The sequence below is a fragment of the Rhyacophila brunnea genome, unplaced genomic scaffold, assembly GCF_057557595.1.
Source record: "Rhyacophila brunnea isolate RB1 unplaced genomic scaffold, BYU_Rbru_1.0 scaffold_7, whole genome shotgun sequence".
Classification (NCBI taxonomy): domain Eukaryota; kingdom Metazoa; phylum Arthropoda; class Insecta; order Trichoptera; family Rhyacophilidae; genus Rhyacophila; species Rhyacophila brunnea.
The window spans coordinates 39327730-39345310 of record NW_028233339.1 but is presented as its reverse complement, the minus strand read 5'-3'; the positions used below and the strand labels follow the sequence as shown (position 1 = coordinate 39345310).

The 17581-nt window shown below is 34.6% G+C and overlaps 1 protein-coding gene across 1 annotated transcript in view; it reads right to left on the bottom strand.

Annotated features, from left to right (window-relative positions):
• The window catches only part of Elk (Eag-like K[+] channel), a 475602-nt gene that overhangs the window by 15813 nt on the left and 442208 nt on the right, over nucleotides 1-17581 (bottom strand). Inside the window, exons 8-9 of the mRNA XM_085958147.1 lie at nucleotides 10706-10919; nucleotides 911-1090 (exon numbers count right to left, since the gene is read on the bottom strand). Of these exons, the coding sequence (XP_085814273.1) occupies nucleotides 911-1090; nucleotides 10706-10919 (394 nt within the window). The remainder of the gene's footprint in view (nucleotides 1-910; nucleotides 1091-10705; nucleotides 10920-17581) is intronic.

Below are 17581 nucleotides of genomic sequence, written 5' to 3'. Positions count from 1 at the left end.
GTATACACAAGAAAAAATTAGTACTGGACAAACAAGAATACGAGCTAATAAAAACGTGGTAATATAAAAGATAGGTAATCATAACGACATAGGTAATCTTACTTATTTTCTATAAATTCTACAATATATTTAGGCTATGGTTTAATTACTTTAAATTATTAATTTTTGCCCATTACACATCAAATTCTAATGGAGTTAAATTTTGTACTATTCTATTTGAGTCGTTTTTTTGCGAACCCGGGTTTCGCCTTTCGGGATCTTCAGGGGTTGTGTATACTCACCAAAGGCAAACTCACAATGATAACGAACACTCGTAACTCTAACTTATATAATAAATCAATACAATAAAGTAGGTAAAAACTCCATTACCTACCTATCAAGTCAAGGGTCACAATAAAAAATATAACAAATAAATTATAAATAGTAAGTTGAAGTCTTTGTAAAAAACCCCCTATCTTATTAATATACACTCGATAAGCATATTATAATAAATTGTCAAAACCTAATAAGAGATCATTTATTAGTACTTATAAACATTAAAAATACTACACTCGAGAAGTGTAAAATCGTCAATTCTAGGAACAATGGTAACGTATTAGAAATTAACGGAGTTAACTTATGACATTTATGATATCAGTCTTTAAAAGTTATCAGTTAAACAATTAATTTTCATTTTTATGCTTACATGGTACCTACCAATTTTTTTATTTTTTATAATATTTGTTTTAAATATAACAAATCCACAAATAAACCCACCTAATATATATATTTATATACACACGTATACATACCTAAATCCACATACATCAGTTTGGCCGTTAAGATAACCAAATAAGGCTTTATTTTTCTATATTATGTGGTAAACTTATATATTATAAGATTATCAGGGTTAATAGATATGTCTTCTAACCTCCAATCAGCATAGTGCAGATGCTGAAAACCTTTTCGCTAGACGTGTTCGCCGACACGTTTCCGAATCCGACGCTCGTCAGGCTCGAGCACGTGAAATATAGCGCCGTGATATAACTTTCGCTGTGTGACACGTTATATACAGACACCTTCAGTCGCTCAGCGAGATTGTGCAGCCATCCTGGAAAACAGAACTGCATTAGAATACACGTCGGTGCTCGTGGCATTTTATTTTTAGTGTATTCTTGAAAATATCAAGGAAACAATATACTGGTCCCGACAAAGGCCAATTTTATTACATATAGAAAATTGTTGCATTTAGAAAACTGTTGAATTTAGTTGCGTCATAGTGCCAGCATGAAGATCTCTTCATTCAGATTGTTGGAGAATTCTTCAGAGAATTCTTTATTAATTTATTGTGAAAATCTTTTGTCATCTAGGAAAAGTATTCTATATTTAAAAATTCGAATATTTCGTGAAAATAAAGGTTACATATTATAAATAAATATTAAATAAACATATTAATTATTATAACTGAACATACTCCTTAAGATTTTTATATTACATCATATAGTTAGATATTGATAATATAATTAGATAAGAAATTTGAGAGGGGAGTTTGTAAAGAAGGAAATATTGGCTGAAGTATTTGAGAAAATGAATATGGGAAATAATTTTCACTATGTCCAAGGATCTAATATTAGAGAAATTAATAAAAATAATACTACCCACCTTCAGTATTTGCAGAGAAACCTAAAAGAGAAGAATATTTGTGTTTTTACGATTTTTTTTATGAAATACGTAATTTATTACAAAACTTTACTGTTATTATTGTAGATATAAATTTTGATGAAATAACGCACAATACCTAGGGTACGTGTCACTTTTTTACTCTACTTCGTGATGAAGTTTTCCATTTTGTTTTTCCTAAAATTTATTTACAATTCTCGAGTTGAAAAATTGAGAGAAGTCGATTTCCGTCTGATGTAGTCTAGTAGAATGCCAAGTGTTTTCACTTAACGATAAAAAATGAAACTGAGTTTAAAATTTTTATCGGAAAAGGCAACGAATAAGTATTTCAAGAGTACTTTGGCGTATTATCATTTCAAAATAAAAATTCGCACATTAATGCACACACAGTTCCCGATTGCGGGTGCAACAGTTTGGCGAGGACAACCACTATTGATTGCATTCATAATAGTGTTTGTGGGGCATTTGCGGGATATCGATATGTGGTTGTATTAACTATCCAAATGTTGCTCGTGTGATACTGTGGAGTTTATTGAAGAATGCATACGGGTAAAGTGCGTGTGTACGCGATGATATCTGATAAGGTAGCATGAAGATAGTCAGTCGCACCAGCTATTTAGGAACTTTCCAAATTCAGCAACGTACCGCATGCGTTCAACGCACCGTACGCAGCGCGCGCAAATGTCGCACACACATAGTATAACGCAGTTTTCAGTGTGTGATTACCATCGCTGCCTGTAGTTCGGCAGAAAAATTACAAAGTAAATTTTAATTCAAGTCTTGTAATTGTGAAAAAAACATCGACTATAAGGAAGAATGCCTAAAACTCGTTAGGCGCGCATTTGCAATAGGTATATATCGGTAGCAAAGGGTGTTAGAGTCCGACATTCTTGCTAGTATTGACCTGTGTCTCCCTGATAACTATCTTAGAAATCGGGAGCATAAGTTGTTTGTTCTTCCAATGTGCGGGAACTAGCCTGCCATTGGTAATGCCAATTGGGAGGGCCACAATAATAAAGTTCAACCAAATCGCTTCGGATGTTGATATATTCCATCTACGTGGGTATTATTTTATACGTTTTTAAATAAGTTCTACTTAGCTCATTCGGTGTACTTCCATGTATCTAATTTATATGTTTTGTATTTACTCTTTCTACTGTTTAGTGACTTAATACTCCGTCCATTTCTTTTTCATAATACTACTGTTTTAATAACATTTTTTTGCTTTTAAATTTTATGACGCGAACGTCTTATAATATAATTTGTAAAGTTCATTCTTATAAGTAAAATTAAAATTGGATTTGATTTAATTTTAATAAGTAGTGCACAATAAACTTCCTCAGTGTGATAGGAAATCAAATCCTGGGATCCCGGACAATTTTAGATACCTATAAATCCCGGGATTAGTAAACACCGAAACCTTCTAGATTGATTTTTTATCAATCACAATCAATTAGTATGTGTACAAAATTATGTTAGAGAAGTGTATGTACCTGCACATGGCCCAGGGGGAATCAGTCATACGTATTTGTTTTCGTTGAACTAACACTAAAAATTACAGATAATGTTGATTAGTTTTTAAAATTCAATTACATCCTGCGTAAAAAAAACTGAAATTGCCCAGTGATGGTAAACTGAGATGTCTTCATCTGGTGACAAGATGTACCATTAGTAAAGTTTTATATGAGCATATTTATGTACATAGTCGTTTAATTGTACACATTGAAATACGATAGTTATTAGTAGACAACAATTAAACGATATTAAACAAATAACTGTTTGGCAATATTGGTTTTATAACATAGGGTTTTAGCATTATTTCATTTATAAATTCATCTCATATAATCAAAATATTATACTCCGTGATACGATTCTATAAATTTAAGGTATCGTTACTTTCTCGAAAAATACTACAGTCCCATAATATTCTTAGGCAGTTATAATAATATATTTTTTCCGCCATTAAACAGCAAAAAAAAACAACCATTCGGCATTCGAGAGTGTAAAATGGCCGATGGAAATAATGGTTTCATTCACAGAAAAAATATTTACTAATGATATCTATCTAAGGATGGCAACCCGGTTATTTATTAACCGGTTAATACTTGGCGAATTAGACAATCGATTAACAGCGGCATAATAATATGGTTATGCGCGATCGATGAATATCTACAGTCAAACTTCGAGCTGATATAAGTCAAATACATATTTATGGCTTTCCTGATTAGTATACCACTTGGATTTAAGTATATATAATATAATATGATTGATACCGGCCACGTTAATCTATGTTGTGTACTTGTTGATAGTGAAACTTCGGTTTATTTGACGTACCTAACATCGAAGTAAAATTTGGGTTAAAATGATATAAATATTATGTCTACTAAGAAAAAAAAATGAATTAAGAAGAATGATGATTACTATTTCAAATTTTATCCACAGACTAATTTTATTATTTTAATATTTAATTATTATTGATGATATTTTGAAATAACCCTTAAAACAGTGTTAATGTTTCTGTAAGATGAATGTATATACCTAATTAAACCGTTAATGAAACTAGAACATTGATGTACCAATGGGCGAATGATCTAAATAATAAACAGACTCTGTAAACGACCCTGCTTAAAGACATTGTTGTATGTAGTCTGACATATTTCATTAGTTAATACAGTGGTTTCCAAACTTTATGTTACTACGCCTCCCTTTAAAAAAAAAACAAATCTTGGCGCCTCCCCCCCCTTTATTTCATTAAATAATACAGACACCTTTATAAATAGTCAACAATGTACTAATACAAAAACGAAAAAAAAACAAGGTTTTAATAAGTACTTATATATTCATTTTTAAATTAATTTGTTTTTCATGCGATGAATGTGCTTGTTTATTAGCTCAATCAATTTCAATAGTAGTCAATCCAAATTTATCATCGTTCATTGACAAATGGATTCTATCATGGGCCTCACATCCTGAAGCGAGCCCCTAAATCAGGATCTTTCAATCACATATTTAAAATATTTAATAGTCCTGAAACAGAACAGCGCCCGACTTTTTTACAATTAATAAAATAATGTTAAAAGTGCATTATCAAACTAACCAAGAACTCAGTAAATAGATTTTAGTTTGCTTCAATATATATCTGGCGTAGAAATAATTTTAATGTGGATACATGGCGAACTTATTTTTTTTGTAATTTTGATTTTCAAAGCTCCAAATTTTTATGAATGCCTTCACTTTGTCTTTTTAAATCAGTGAATGCATTAGTGGTCCTTGCATTGATTTATTCAATCATTTTTTTTTTAAATTTAAACCAAATACAACAAAATTATCATTCCTAAACAAACTTTTGTCAAATTTCAACATTATGTTTTGACCCTTTTTATTCAGACTTATTTTTTTCACGATATAGCCAGCGCGCTTCACAATAGTGCAGAAGTGAGGTATTATAAAATTTGTCTCCATATTTTCAGACATGTTTGCAAACAATCTTTTATAGGACTGTTTTTTGTATAGTTTATAACTAGCGGCCGTTTTATAAACTATGCATTTGCAAACTGCAAACCTGTGGCTACATTAATTTTTCTTCAATTTTAAATAAATTCAACACTTTCACTGTATGAAAATATGGATTCTGGTTTTAAGTGAATTGTGTTAAGCTTTTCGCGCCTCCCTTAGCAACACTCCGCGCTTCCCCAGGGAGGCGCGCCTCCCAGTTTGGAAAACGCTGAGTTAATAATTAACTCTACATTACGATAATTAATAAGGGTGCATATTTCAAATCCTCTTTCATTTCTTTACCTTTACATCATTATTGTTCTGCAAACATGTTCGCTTAAATATTACAACACAAAAAGGTCACGTTTGACATAATTTTACCAAAGTGTAGACATTAATACAAAATCCAGTATAAGAGTTAGAAGGTGTAAATAATTAATGAAATCAAAAATAATTATTTACGTAATCACAGATATACCTACATGGACTATAATAAATTAATTACTTATAGTATATTCAAAAACCGTCGAATTTCTCTGCCGAACCTTGTATTTAAGATTTTATATGCCGACGTATCTTTGTATAAAGTAATGATTGAGAAGTATCCGAATATCTGGTATATAAAATAGTCTTGTAATTTATCTACTCACCCGTGGAAGCGTCATGCGTTTTTACCACGTTAAGTCAGAGTATCGTTAAATCCCTTTCATTGTTTTACCCCAAACGAGCCAAAAGTTCCGAAATGTTTTTATTGCAAGAATCAAATCTACCCCTAATATATTTTCAAGTGCTTATAAGCACACTCTAGGGAGTGGAATGGCATTTTCCTGAGCGCCATTTTTATAACACCACCGGAGTGTTTATCGTAGCACCTGGAACCTGGAAATCTTTTTGTGTGTTGAGCTTCGTCTACAAATGTTTTTACAGCTCACGAGCGCGAACAAAAGACAAGCGAGATGAGAGATTAGTGGAGGCTACGGTATTTGTCATTCATTTTACACTGAATGTTTGGTTCTTGCGGTGGTTTTTTTCACGTTCATCATTATTGTACTTAGAAATACACACTATTATTCAAAAGTAAAACATTACCTTCTGTAGTGGAACTTCAAATTCTACCCCCGCAGCAAAAAATAATCAATGATCTTTATATGTACTTTTGTAGCTTTTTTAAAAAAAATAATGTATTAAAAACCATCTCTTTGGTTTCCCGTAGAAGATAGTTCTGTCAATATATAGAGTTAATTAAGTATTTGCATTTGTGAGACGTTAAAATATTAAAATTTGCTGGATTAGAATTTTAGGTGAATTAGATATTTCGTGGAGTGTACTTGTGTTATTTCGTTGTTTAATATTTCATGATTCTTTTTGATGTAAATTTCATCATAATGTTGTTCGTACAGAGTTCAGAGAGCTCATCGCTCCTTTTATAATATTGAGTAGTCGTTAATGACATGTCACACTGTTTGAGAGGTGTTACTGTCACATGGACAGCAGTCAGCGTCCCCTAATTTTAATCTATTCAGATAGGCTTGCTTCGTAGCGTGTTTGAATCTGCACGGGTTTGTATAATGTTTTTATATTCCTGGCATAAATGGCGATGGCGATTTTGAATAAATATCCGTGTTATTCTGTGGAGGATGTTGTGTATATGCTATTCTATAGCTCTATTTTGTCTATATTTACTTTTTTTGTGTAAGTTGAAGGTCTTTTATCGGTTGTGGCTTGTTTAGTGTATTTATAAGCTTTCTCGTTTCCAGCTAACATTCGCTACTTTACTCTAGTTATGGATGATGTTAGGTTTCCCATCTTCATCCGTCATGCACGTAAAACCATGGATATGCAAGCTAGCAAAAGGTATTGTTTAAAAGAAACGATTTTACGTGTTCTCTCTGCTATCGCGATACGGAGCCACACATGACCATACAACAACCGTACACCATAGTTTTTAAAGAAAGAATTTTTAGGGAAAAAAGAGATTGAACTGGCTCAGCTAGTTTCAGCAAATGGTGACATTACGTATCCTCTGTATATGTATAATGAATATCAAGATTTGAATTCGATGATGATTCTATGGAGGAATCGGGATCAACCCGATTTACCTGCTCTCCATACGACGCTGCAAATTTCTCAAATGCCTCAAAGTATGTGAGCGGACCTTGGCAAACAGTAATTCTGCTGTATTTTAAATTTTATTTTAGACAATATGTAATTGTCGGTAAGAGATTGATAAGTGATTTAAAATAATTACAAGATAAAAAGAACTTTTTATATACCTACAACGTTTTTAAATTTTCTGTTGAATTATTATGCTCAATATGCTCAAACTTGTACTTGATATGAAGTAAATAAAAAACAAACAAACAAATAAATATAGAATACTGAAATGTCATTTTGACATTTCATTTTGATTTCCATAGTAACGCACGTATCTATATATTAATAATTTAGTTGCTAGTACCACCCCCTTAGCAACCAATGATAGTCTTTTACTTTTTACGAATTTTTCTGAAATAACTTTCCATACAAAACAGAATTAACTGAAAATGAATTCAATTCTGCCTAAAGATGGCTAAACGTATTAAAATAATGCATTGGCATCGTGTTCTGGTATATTCTAAAAGTTTTAAATGTCTAGCTAGTCGGAAAGTTAGTTAAAAATCGATTGCAAGATTTGTACTGGACAAACAACCACCGGACAAACTAGAATACGAGCTAATAAAAACGTTGTAAAATAAAAACAAAGGTCAAAAATAGAACGCCGGTTATGTATGTCAATTATTGCATTTTGAAATATCCCATTTAGATAATACAATTACACAAGTCAGTGCGAAGGTTTCTACTAAACGAGAGATGATTTTTGAACGTGTTTCAATAAATTCATTAATATAGTTAATCTCATTTTATATTATTATGTAAAATATGAATCTTTAGCAAGAAAGAGGACATAAAACTTAGCATTGCGTGTTATGGAGAAGTATACTGATAATAACGCGTGAGTAATAGTTTGCTAAATACAATGAGAATTATTCGTAAGTATAGGAATTGGCCAGGTATTGCAATATAATATGAATAAAAGTTTACCTAAAGGTAAAACTCTGGTCACTAAAAGCAATTCAAATGAAAAAGTATACAACATTAATTTATTCGAATTTTAAAAAGTGTTTATTGGAAAATCTAACATGCCTCTATTGTTAATGATTTGATTATAATTTGATTAGAGTTGCCATATTAATACGTCAACTAAATTTGCGTTAATGCAATCAACATGGAATCTTCCGGGAGATTACTAGCGTAGGATTATAATTTATAATATACCTATGTACCTAACGCAATATTCCAATAATGATAATTGAATAGCGGAGACAGTCACCGTTAGTCTCTGGTTGGCCGGGAAACGATATTGTCTATCAGCAAACAATGGCGTTTATACAATAGACACGGGCCCACGTTATATTGCGGATTAAAATTTAATCGGAACCATGTTTTAATTATGGGTTCCTCACCAGAAAGTTACAAAGATTAAAATAAAATATAGTGTGTACAAAATAATACGTAATTAACAATATCTATTGTATCAATTAGATTCTAATCTGGATGGTTACAAGAAGGATTACACAGGAACGATCGAAGGGTCAACTATACCTTATTACATCACCATTATACTTAAAAAGAGTTTTACTGTTATGCTACAATTAGTTTTTACTGGTAATACTGTTGCGTAATACGTAAAGAGATGGATACATAAATGTTGTAAAAAGATAATTTAAAATCGTGGTAAGATGAGAATTGAGGTCACCTGTGTTCATGGCCCCCACAAGGGGGGGGGGGGGCTGACAGGGCCCTAGCCTGGGGGCCCGGGCTAGGGAGGGGCCCGGCGAGGTGAGACGACCAGATAAATAAGATAAACACAGATCACAAATTTGCTTCACTAGTAAAAAAGTCGCCCGCGGCGCTATTTTCTTTCAACAATATTATTATTTTAAATTATGTGGTTGTACGATACAACTTTTAATTGCGAATCAATACTCAACAACTCCATAATGTAAATGGATGTATTAAAACATAGGTAGGTACCTACACATTAATTTTACCGCATACACCATTTGGAAAACGCTACCGTAGATCGTCACACTGTCTTTGTCCTTAGCGATAGATAGGGGGGCCCGCCAAAGATCCTAGCCTGGGGGCCCGCTTCAGGATGTGGGGGCCATGCCTGTGTTACATCTATTAAATTACCGGAAACAGATGGCTGGGATTAATAAATAGAATTATTCCGATAAGCTATAAATACACTACATTTTGACGCAGAGTTTTGAATGTGTGAGTGTCATATGAAAATGAACTACACATAATAGACGTGCAATAGTGTGTGTTGCAACATTCAAATACACCAATATTGAATGAGCGTCAGCGCATAAACCGAAAGTAGTTGTCAGAACGAAGGACAAGCGTATTCTTGATGCGACTTTCTATATTCTTTCACACTCGATATCGGTTATGTGTTCTCTGATTGGGATCTATAGACATAACCCGCTGTTTGTGGAGCATTTCACAAGCACATTAAATATATACGAAAAGATATATAATTTACTTACTTATATTCTTCTGTATTTTAGTGGTTTTTATTACGTATTTTTAAGTGTTTTATTTTATAAATTTGATGAGCTTACGGTGAACTTGTGGTACGTAAAATTTTTCGAACACGCAGAATTGGTAATACAGCATATTGTTGTAGTATAGGAAAATGAATCTATAGAAATACGTATGTCAATTTTAGCGCCGACAACAAATTATCTATGGTTAAAAATTGATCTTTACTATTAATAAATATGTGCTATCTGTTACCATTGTTACCACTGTTCCGTTTGTTCGGGTATAACTTAAAAAAATACTGGACCAATATTAATGAAACTTGCACAAAATTTGGATTCAAATAAGACAGTATTTGCAGTGTTTGTCTTCGTCCTAACTGTTAGTGTCAATTTGGTAGAGTTTAATCTTCTTCTAGTGCTTCAACATCGAGTTCCCATACAACCTTCTTCCAAATGTGTTAATGATGCTATCAATCTGAAACATTCATAAATAGATTCCTTGGTTTCTAAATAAGTATACATGTGAAACGTTGTCGTCGATTTAGTTTTCGAGATAATTTTTAACATTTAATTATTCGATATCTTAAAAAAAAAACAAAGTAATAATTGAAAAAGATAAGAAAGGAAAACGTGCGCCTGTCAAATTATTATTAAATTTGTACAATAAATCACATCCGAGCAAAGCCGGTTAATTCAGTTTGTAAAAGATATGCTTTCAATCCATAATGAAGATAAACAAGGAACAATTTTACGTATTTAAAATGGTTATGTCTAGTTTATTTATAAAAATAGACCTTTTACTTCAAGCAATCTAAGTATTGATGGTTATTAATAGGATTCCAATACGTTGATATCTACTACCCATTAATTCAACACCTGGAATGATTTAACATATTTCTGGAACTATTTATGCTATTCCTGGAACAAAAAATAGAAAAACTTGCCATGTATGTTTATACCTAAGTCCCAATCCTTATCGTTCCTCATCCTCTCCTTTTCAGCGATGACGAACCAGATGCACGCGAGCCAGTGCGCCACCAGGGTGAAGGACAGCATCAGGAGTGTGAGGATCATGGCGCTGTATTGTGAGTAGCGGTCCATCTTCTGGAGAAGTCGTGCCAGGCGGAGGAGTCTTGTCAGTTTCACCAGGTGTATGTGGCCGTGGCCTGACTCCTGAGAAATCAATAAAATAATATTAATGATATTGTAAATTACCATTTTTGCCCCGAATTTTTACGCAGACGTGGTTTGTTAAGGTCGACTATTATAGTCAGGCTGCGGCATGACGCTATGAATCGTAATGCTTATACGTTGAATGTAATATAGTAATATATTTGTAAAAAATAGTGATTGTTTCTTATTGAATAAAATGGCAGTACGTTAGTTAATATGATTGAAATATATTAAAAAAATCATTGACTACGAACAGGTTACCGCATTGCATTCGAAGTTAAGCAGTACTTAGCACTACCTTCAGAAGTCGCACTTTTAGTGCCACGGCCTGAATATATTATACAGCCTTGGCGGTTTGCGTAAATTAAAGTACAAAAAATATTTTAAATAAACAAAATATTATTGGATAACACTTTATTTTAAATTGTTCCCACTTTACGGATTATGATATTAATTTTTTAAATACGTTTATTATAATTACCTGACAAAACAAATTTTGTTACATTAAAACTCATTCTAAGCAATATGTTTATTATTTTATCATTACGTATATTTTTTTTATTGCCTGCGTTGTTATTTCATTGCTTTATTGATTACCTATGTTCAGCGCTCGAAATTGAAATTTTTAAGAACCGGAGTGCTTGATTAATTTTCGAAAATATTAACGTGTTTGTTTAATTTTATGTGTATTTTATAAACCCATGTGTGATGGATTTTGTGTTATACAGCCTACCTAGCTGAGACGGTCAAATTATATTGTCCACGAAACGGAGCGATAAGCAGTGCTCCAGTGTACTCCGGTTCATTTAGAGCCCTGCCTATGTTAATTTATAATATATTCCATGTAATGCTGTGAATGCATTGAACTTGTATGCATGTAAATACATGAATAAAATAAATTGAATCATTTAAAAAATATTGAAAAAATTCGATATTTTAAATTGGCTTTATATTATGTATATGTTACGCCGATTGTGTGAAATTGCGTATTACATAAAATCGGCAAAATTTTGCCTATTTCATCAAAAATGCAAGCCCGTTGCCTTATTCATGAATTAGAAAAAATATCTGCCGAGTGCGTGAATTCGGGAGTAATTTTTCTGCTTAGTTCATGCATTGGGCATATTAGATAGTAGCGCTACGGTGGTATTTTTTGCAACTAAACCAAATGTGTCAAATGCTCATGCATTGGTCACAAAATAGATGGTCGCGCTCCGGTGGTGTTTTTTGCAACTAATCAAACTAATCAAATGTGTCAAACGTCATTGATTATATAAAAATATACCAATCAATAACTACAATGCCGTTCATATCCATTTACTATGCCCAAAAAAATCTAGAACTATAATATGATAACGGAAGAATTTTATTAAAAGGAATTTTCGCGATTTGATTCGTGCTTGGGTCTCAGGTAATGGTCGATTGTTTGTTGGCATTTGTTAGCTAACCTCAAATGGACATTCAGTTGAATTCAGAATTTAAAAACCTAACCTAACCGAACCCAACCTAACATAACCTAATAATAGTAATATTATGTCCAATTATAACTAATAAAACCATCCGTATTAAATTTACTTTATCGTTACGTTATCAATGAATTAGACAAAATATTGCTGATTTTGTGTAATACGCAATTTCACACATTCGGTGTAACATATACACTGAATTACAAAAAATGTTATTTCATGGAATATAAAAGATATAAAAAAATAATGGCGATACATCAAATAAATTACTACGACGCTATGTACCTACAATAATTTAGAATTTTCTAAGAAAAAAATAATTAACGTTAAACAAAATCAACGAAGTGAAACGAAAATCAGTAAAGTATACAGAATGAAGAGAATTTGGAGCAGAAAAAAAACAGAAGACATGATAACCTATCTCCGGGCGATTCTTTTGTTATGCCCGTTTAAGAAAACAGTCGTATATTATAAAGAATCTGTTATTTTCACTTAAAACGTCAACCGTACAGTTTGAATTACTTTATTATTTCTGGACTTTTATATAAATATATCTGTTTTAACATTATTATTAACTCAGTTTTATAGCTTTATATATATTTCAGCAATCGCAAACAGTAGCAGGACATTATAATGCGTCAATTACATTGAGCTACTTTACGAGCTGTTTGTTGGCGAATTTAAAAGCGGGCGATTCAGCTACTGCGATTGTGATGATGACACACAAAACTTTCGATTCGCTGAGAAGCCACAAGCTAGCGACTATTTTGACAGAACGTAGTTCGTTTTTTACCGGGAGGTCGCTACTACGCTCTACTGCGCCGGCGTGTAGCGTGTAAAGTTGACCGGCTTTCAACTTTTCTCGGTAGATTGTTTACAATCTGCTTGTTAGCTTGTTCGATGATGACACTGGGCGACTTTACAGGCAGGCTGTAAATTCGCCAACAAGCAGCACGTAAAGTAGCTCAATGTAATTGACGCATTACGAGCATAAAATGAAGAAACGAAATACAACTTATTTGATTAGATTTCGTAGAAATTGTTCTATTTTTGCCTGTGGCGCTGACGTGTGTATCGGCATTTAAAAAAAATATATATACCTAATATTATTGAGGCTTTGACTGCAGGTAGGTGTCATATAGTACAGTGAATATAATATGTTGTTTAAGTTTTTCGTTTTCTCTCATTGAAGATGTCTAATAAGATTATGTTACAAAAGATGCCAACCAGATACTAAAAATCAGGAACTGGAAAAGACGTGCGGAGGACCGTTCCGGCTGGAGGACAGCGGTGGAGGAGGCCAGGGCTCGACTTGAGCTGTAGCGCCATCGAAGAAGAAGAAGAATAAGATATAATAAAGTAAGTAAGTAGGTTGGTACCGGTGGCGTGTTGTGTTTGTTGAGAGATTGGGCATGCTCTTTAAAAGCATATGCCTCTATTGAAATCACTAGAGGAATCTTGAGATACCTGTATATTTTTTTGTCATGTCGGATATTCTAATTTTGAAATACATTCATCATCAGCCTGAATCTATCCACTGCTGGATGAAGGCCTCTTCAAGTTGCTTCCACTTCTTTCGGTCCTGTGCATTGCGTTGCCACGTACTTCCGCAGAACTTTATCATTTCATCGATCCAGCGGCCTCTAGGTCTACCTTGTGGACGTTTTGTACTTCTTGGATACCACTGGATGACTAGATTTGTCCAACGATTGTCTCTTCTTCGAGCTATGTGTCCAGCCCATCTCCATTTAAGGCATTTAAGGGCAAACCCTTGTCTGCTTCCTTATCCACTCATTCCTCTTTTTGTCCTTTCGCGTTATGCCCAGCATGCACCTCTCCATACCACGTTGTGCTACTCTAAGTTTCTGGATCTCTCTTTTACTTAGGATCCATGTTTCACACGCATATGTCATCACGGGAAGCACACACTGGTTGAACACTTTGCGCTTTAGGCACAGTGGAAGGTCACTTTTGAAGACATTATTCAGGCGGCCAAAAGCACTCCAGCCTAGCTTTACTCTGCGAACAATTTCATCAAATATACATCCATCTATAGATACTTGTTGTCCCAGATAGATGTAGCTTTTCACCTGTTCGAGCTGAGTGCCATTGATGAGGATCTCTTTTTGTCCTGCAAAGCAGTTGAACATGACTTTCGTCTTTGTTACATTTATTTTCAAACCTACTTTGTTGCTTACTTCAGCGAGTTCCTGCATTCTGATTTGGAGGTCTTCTGAGTCTTGCGAGAAAATTACTATGTCATCGGCAAAGTGCAGATGACTCAGGAAATACATTACTTCTACTGAATACCCGATGAATATTTGAATGTATTGGTGCTGTCATTAGTTTATAACGTTAAGAACGGTATAATAAAATAATGGGAAACTCTTTGCAAGGTTTGAAAAAGATATTACCAAATAGGAAGTCCCATACCGGAGTACATTTGCTCTCATAGGGAGCAGCAGCGGGCATTTGGCATGTAATTGAATATATGTTCATATTAGTTTTGTGAATACTATCATATTATGAATGTCTAATATAAATGGGCCTAATGATAGTAATGTAGTAAAATAGTAGTTTAATTAGTAATATAAGAGAAACCCATGCATTGAGAAACTCTCATAAATGTATTGTCACTGAATATATCAATACCGGTATTTCAGTATTTCTTATTGAATACCGGTATTTGTAAAACATATTATAGAAAAAAGTACCTCTCAATAATTATAGCTATTAAAATCTATTTAAAACACTATTAATAGCAGCCTAAAGTACCTACCTACATTTATAATGTTGATCATTATACCTATTGTAGGCCTCCGAATCCTCGGCTAGCTCCGGGCCTGGAGTGGAGGTACATACAATTTCTTGGAGAGCAGGTAGGCACTTATTATAGTTATTGAAACACCAAGTTCTATATTATATACTAATTTATTAGAACCATAACCACAATATTTATCAAATGTCTAATTTAATTAATTAAAAGAAAGTCAGTAGAACACTTATTATTATAACTTAGGATTTAATATCTTATTATTAACACTACGCTAACGCCAGCGAGATTGCGCGAGCACGGGACCTTGTTAAGAAAGGTTGAGGACCGGGTCCAATGATCAAGGAAAAAAAAATACGCGAAAAACGGCTAAGTCGATGATTGACGTTTCGCCCGCGATCTGTCAGAGTGACAGTAGGTATCGAGGTATGGGTACCGACCAGTAGGTATTTGTACCTTGGCGAATACCTCTTCACAAGTCTCGGCGACTTGTATATAAAAATGCGGATAAAATTACGCCGCTGACCTTCGCAGGTTCAGGGTCGTAAATGCGAGCGAAGACTGATAATGAAATTAAAAATAGTGGGTTTATATGCAAATCTGCCCGATTTCATCCCTTAGCTCAACGTTTTGAGGGTGACAAAATTAATTAACGGTTTCCTTACGAGATTGGCGGAAATTGTACAATGACTAATTACCCGCGACATCTACGTAAGGGCCGACTAAGTAAAATTATAGGCGCAAGTCGACGCTCGCCGATGGGCGTCGTCGCTCACGCGTCACGTACGTACTTCGGGTACCTGTCTGTACCAAGAGCGCGTAATTGATGTAGCAGTACCGCATTGTTTCTAGGCCAGCCCCACGAAAAACGCACCTACGAAGGCGTGCGCGGCATCGACGGATTTGTGGTTAAATTACCTATCGATACAGCACACCCCCCGCGTGGTGGCGCTCTTCATGGGTGAGGGAGGGGCGTTCCCGCGGCGGCCGGCCTTACGGGCCCTAGCGGCGCGAAGGTACCTCTCACTCAAAAACAAGAGTACTAAAAAGTTAGCCTGGATGATAAGGCGTCATATGCCAGTGGTTAAATTGGCATATTTGTGGCACCAGGCCTACGACAGCGCATACCAATCCTTCGGCCAACTACCGTTGGGGGGCTCAACTTTGAGGCGCCCCGACGGCCTGAATACCTACTTGACGTTGGTCTAAGAACATGAACTCGGTAGATTGTTAATCTGACTACAAAATGATAGCTTAATATTAAACAATATCAAGCGGGGAAGTTACTTTATTCTAATTTATAAATGTACTGGTCGCGCAATCTTTCTTACATTAACAGCTAATATAGCTCGGCGTCGCCACAGGCACATACTTACGACTAGTTGACGGATGTTATTCCGTCAACCAAACATATAGGCAGTAATAATTGCTTAGTACATACTCATACCTCGCCGATCAAAGATTTCCCGCACTTTATTCCAGTACGTGGTCTCTTCGATCGACCAAAATCATTGATCCGATTCTCCCGTCGCGCGTGAGCGTGATGCCGTCATACACGCGAGCGAGAGGGGCTCTGTCACTGCAAAACGGGCAAATTAGTATCGCGAAATCGATTTCTACACATACGACAGAGACGCCGTCGTATGTCAGAGCAGGAAAGCTGCCAGAATACCGATTCGGAAACGCCGCGCGCGGAATGGCCGCGAATATTAAAAATCGGATTTAATATGAAAAATTAATTACGCGGGATCGTGATTATAATCGGATCGATGATTGCCCTACGTGTTGCTATGCTTTGTGATTGCACATACGTACAAATGGGAGCTTTCGCAACAGGCCTATGAGCATATGTTAACAATTATTGTGCCGTGTACGTGCGACGCGTAGCGACATCGAACTATATACCTTAATATTACGTACATCTTAACTACCTTAATTATTATATACCTTCAACGCCCATCCTTAGTCCCCCTTTATTACTTGGTTATCCTTTGCATTACATATTTTTACATTTACCCATTTACATTACAATTTATATTACATATTTACTTTACATCCCAAATTATATTTTATATCCAATTAATTTAATTACCCTTTACCTAAGCATATTATATTTAACCAAAAATTTTAACCTTATACCATATTACCTATTACCTATATTTACATGGTCTGTGACCGACTTAACCATCCACAGTTCACTCTGAGAAGTCGTGGGACCTGTCAGAGCAAACCGCGGGACTTATATATATGAAATATTTTGTTCGGCTTTGCCAAGGGTCGTCATCATTCCATCGGTGGCACATTGACTACCAGGGTCAGACCGAGCGGCTGGGGAGCACTACTCCTTATGGGAGCGCCCCCCACAGGGGCAGAAAAACCTGTCGGTGACACTATGTATAGATAAGATCGGGTACAGGAAAATC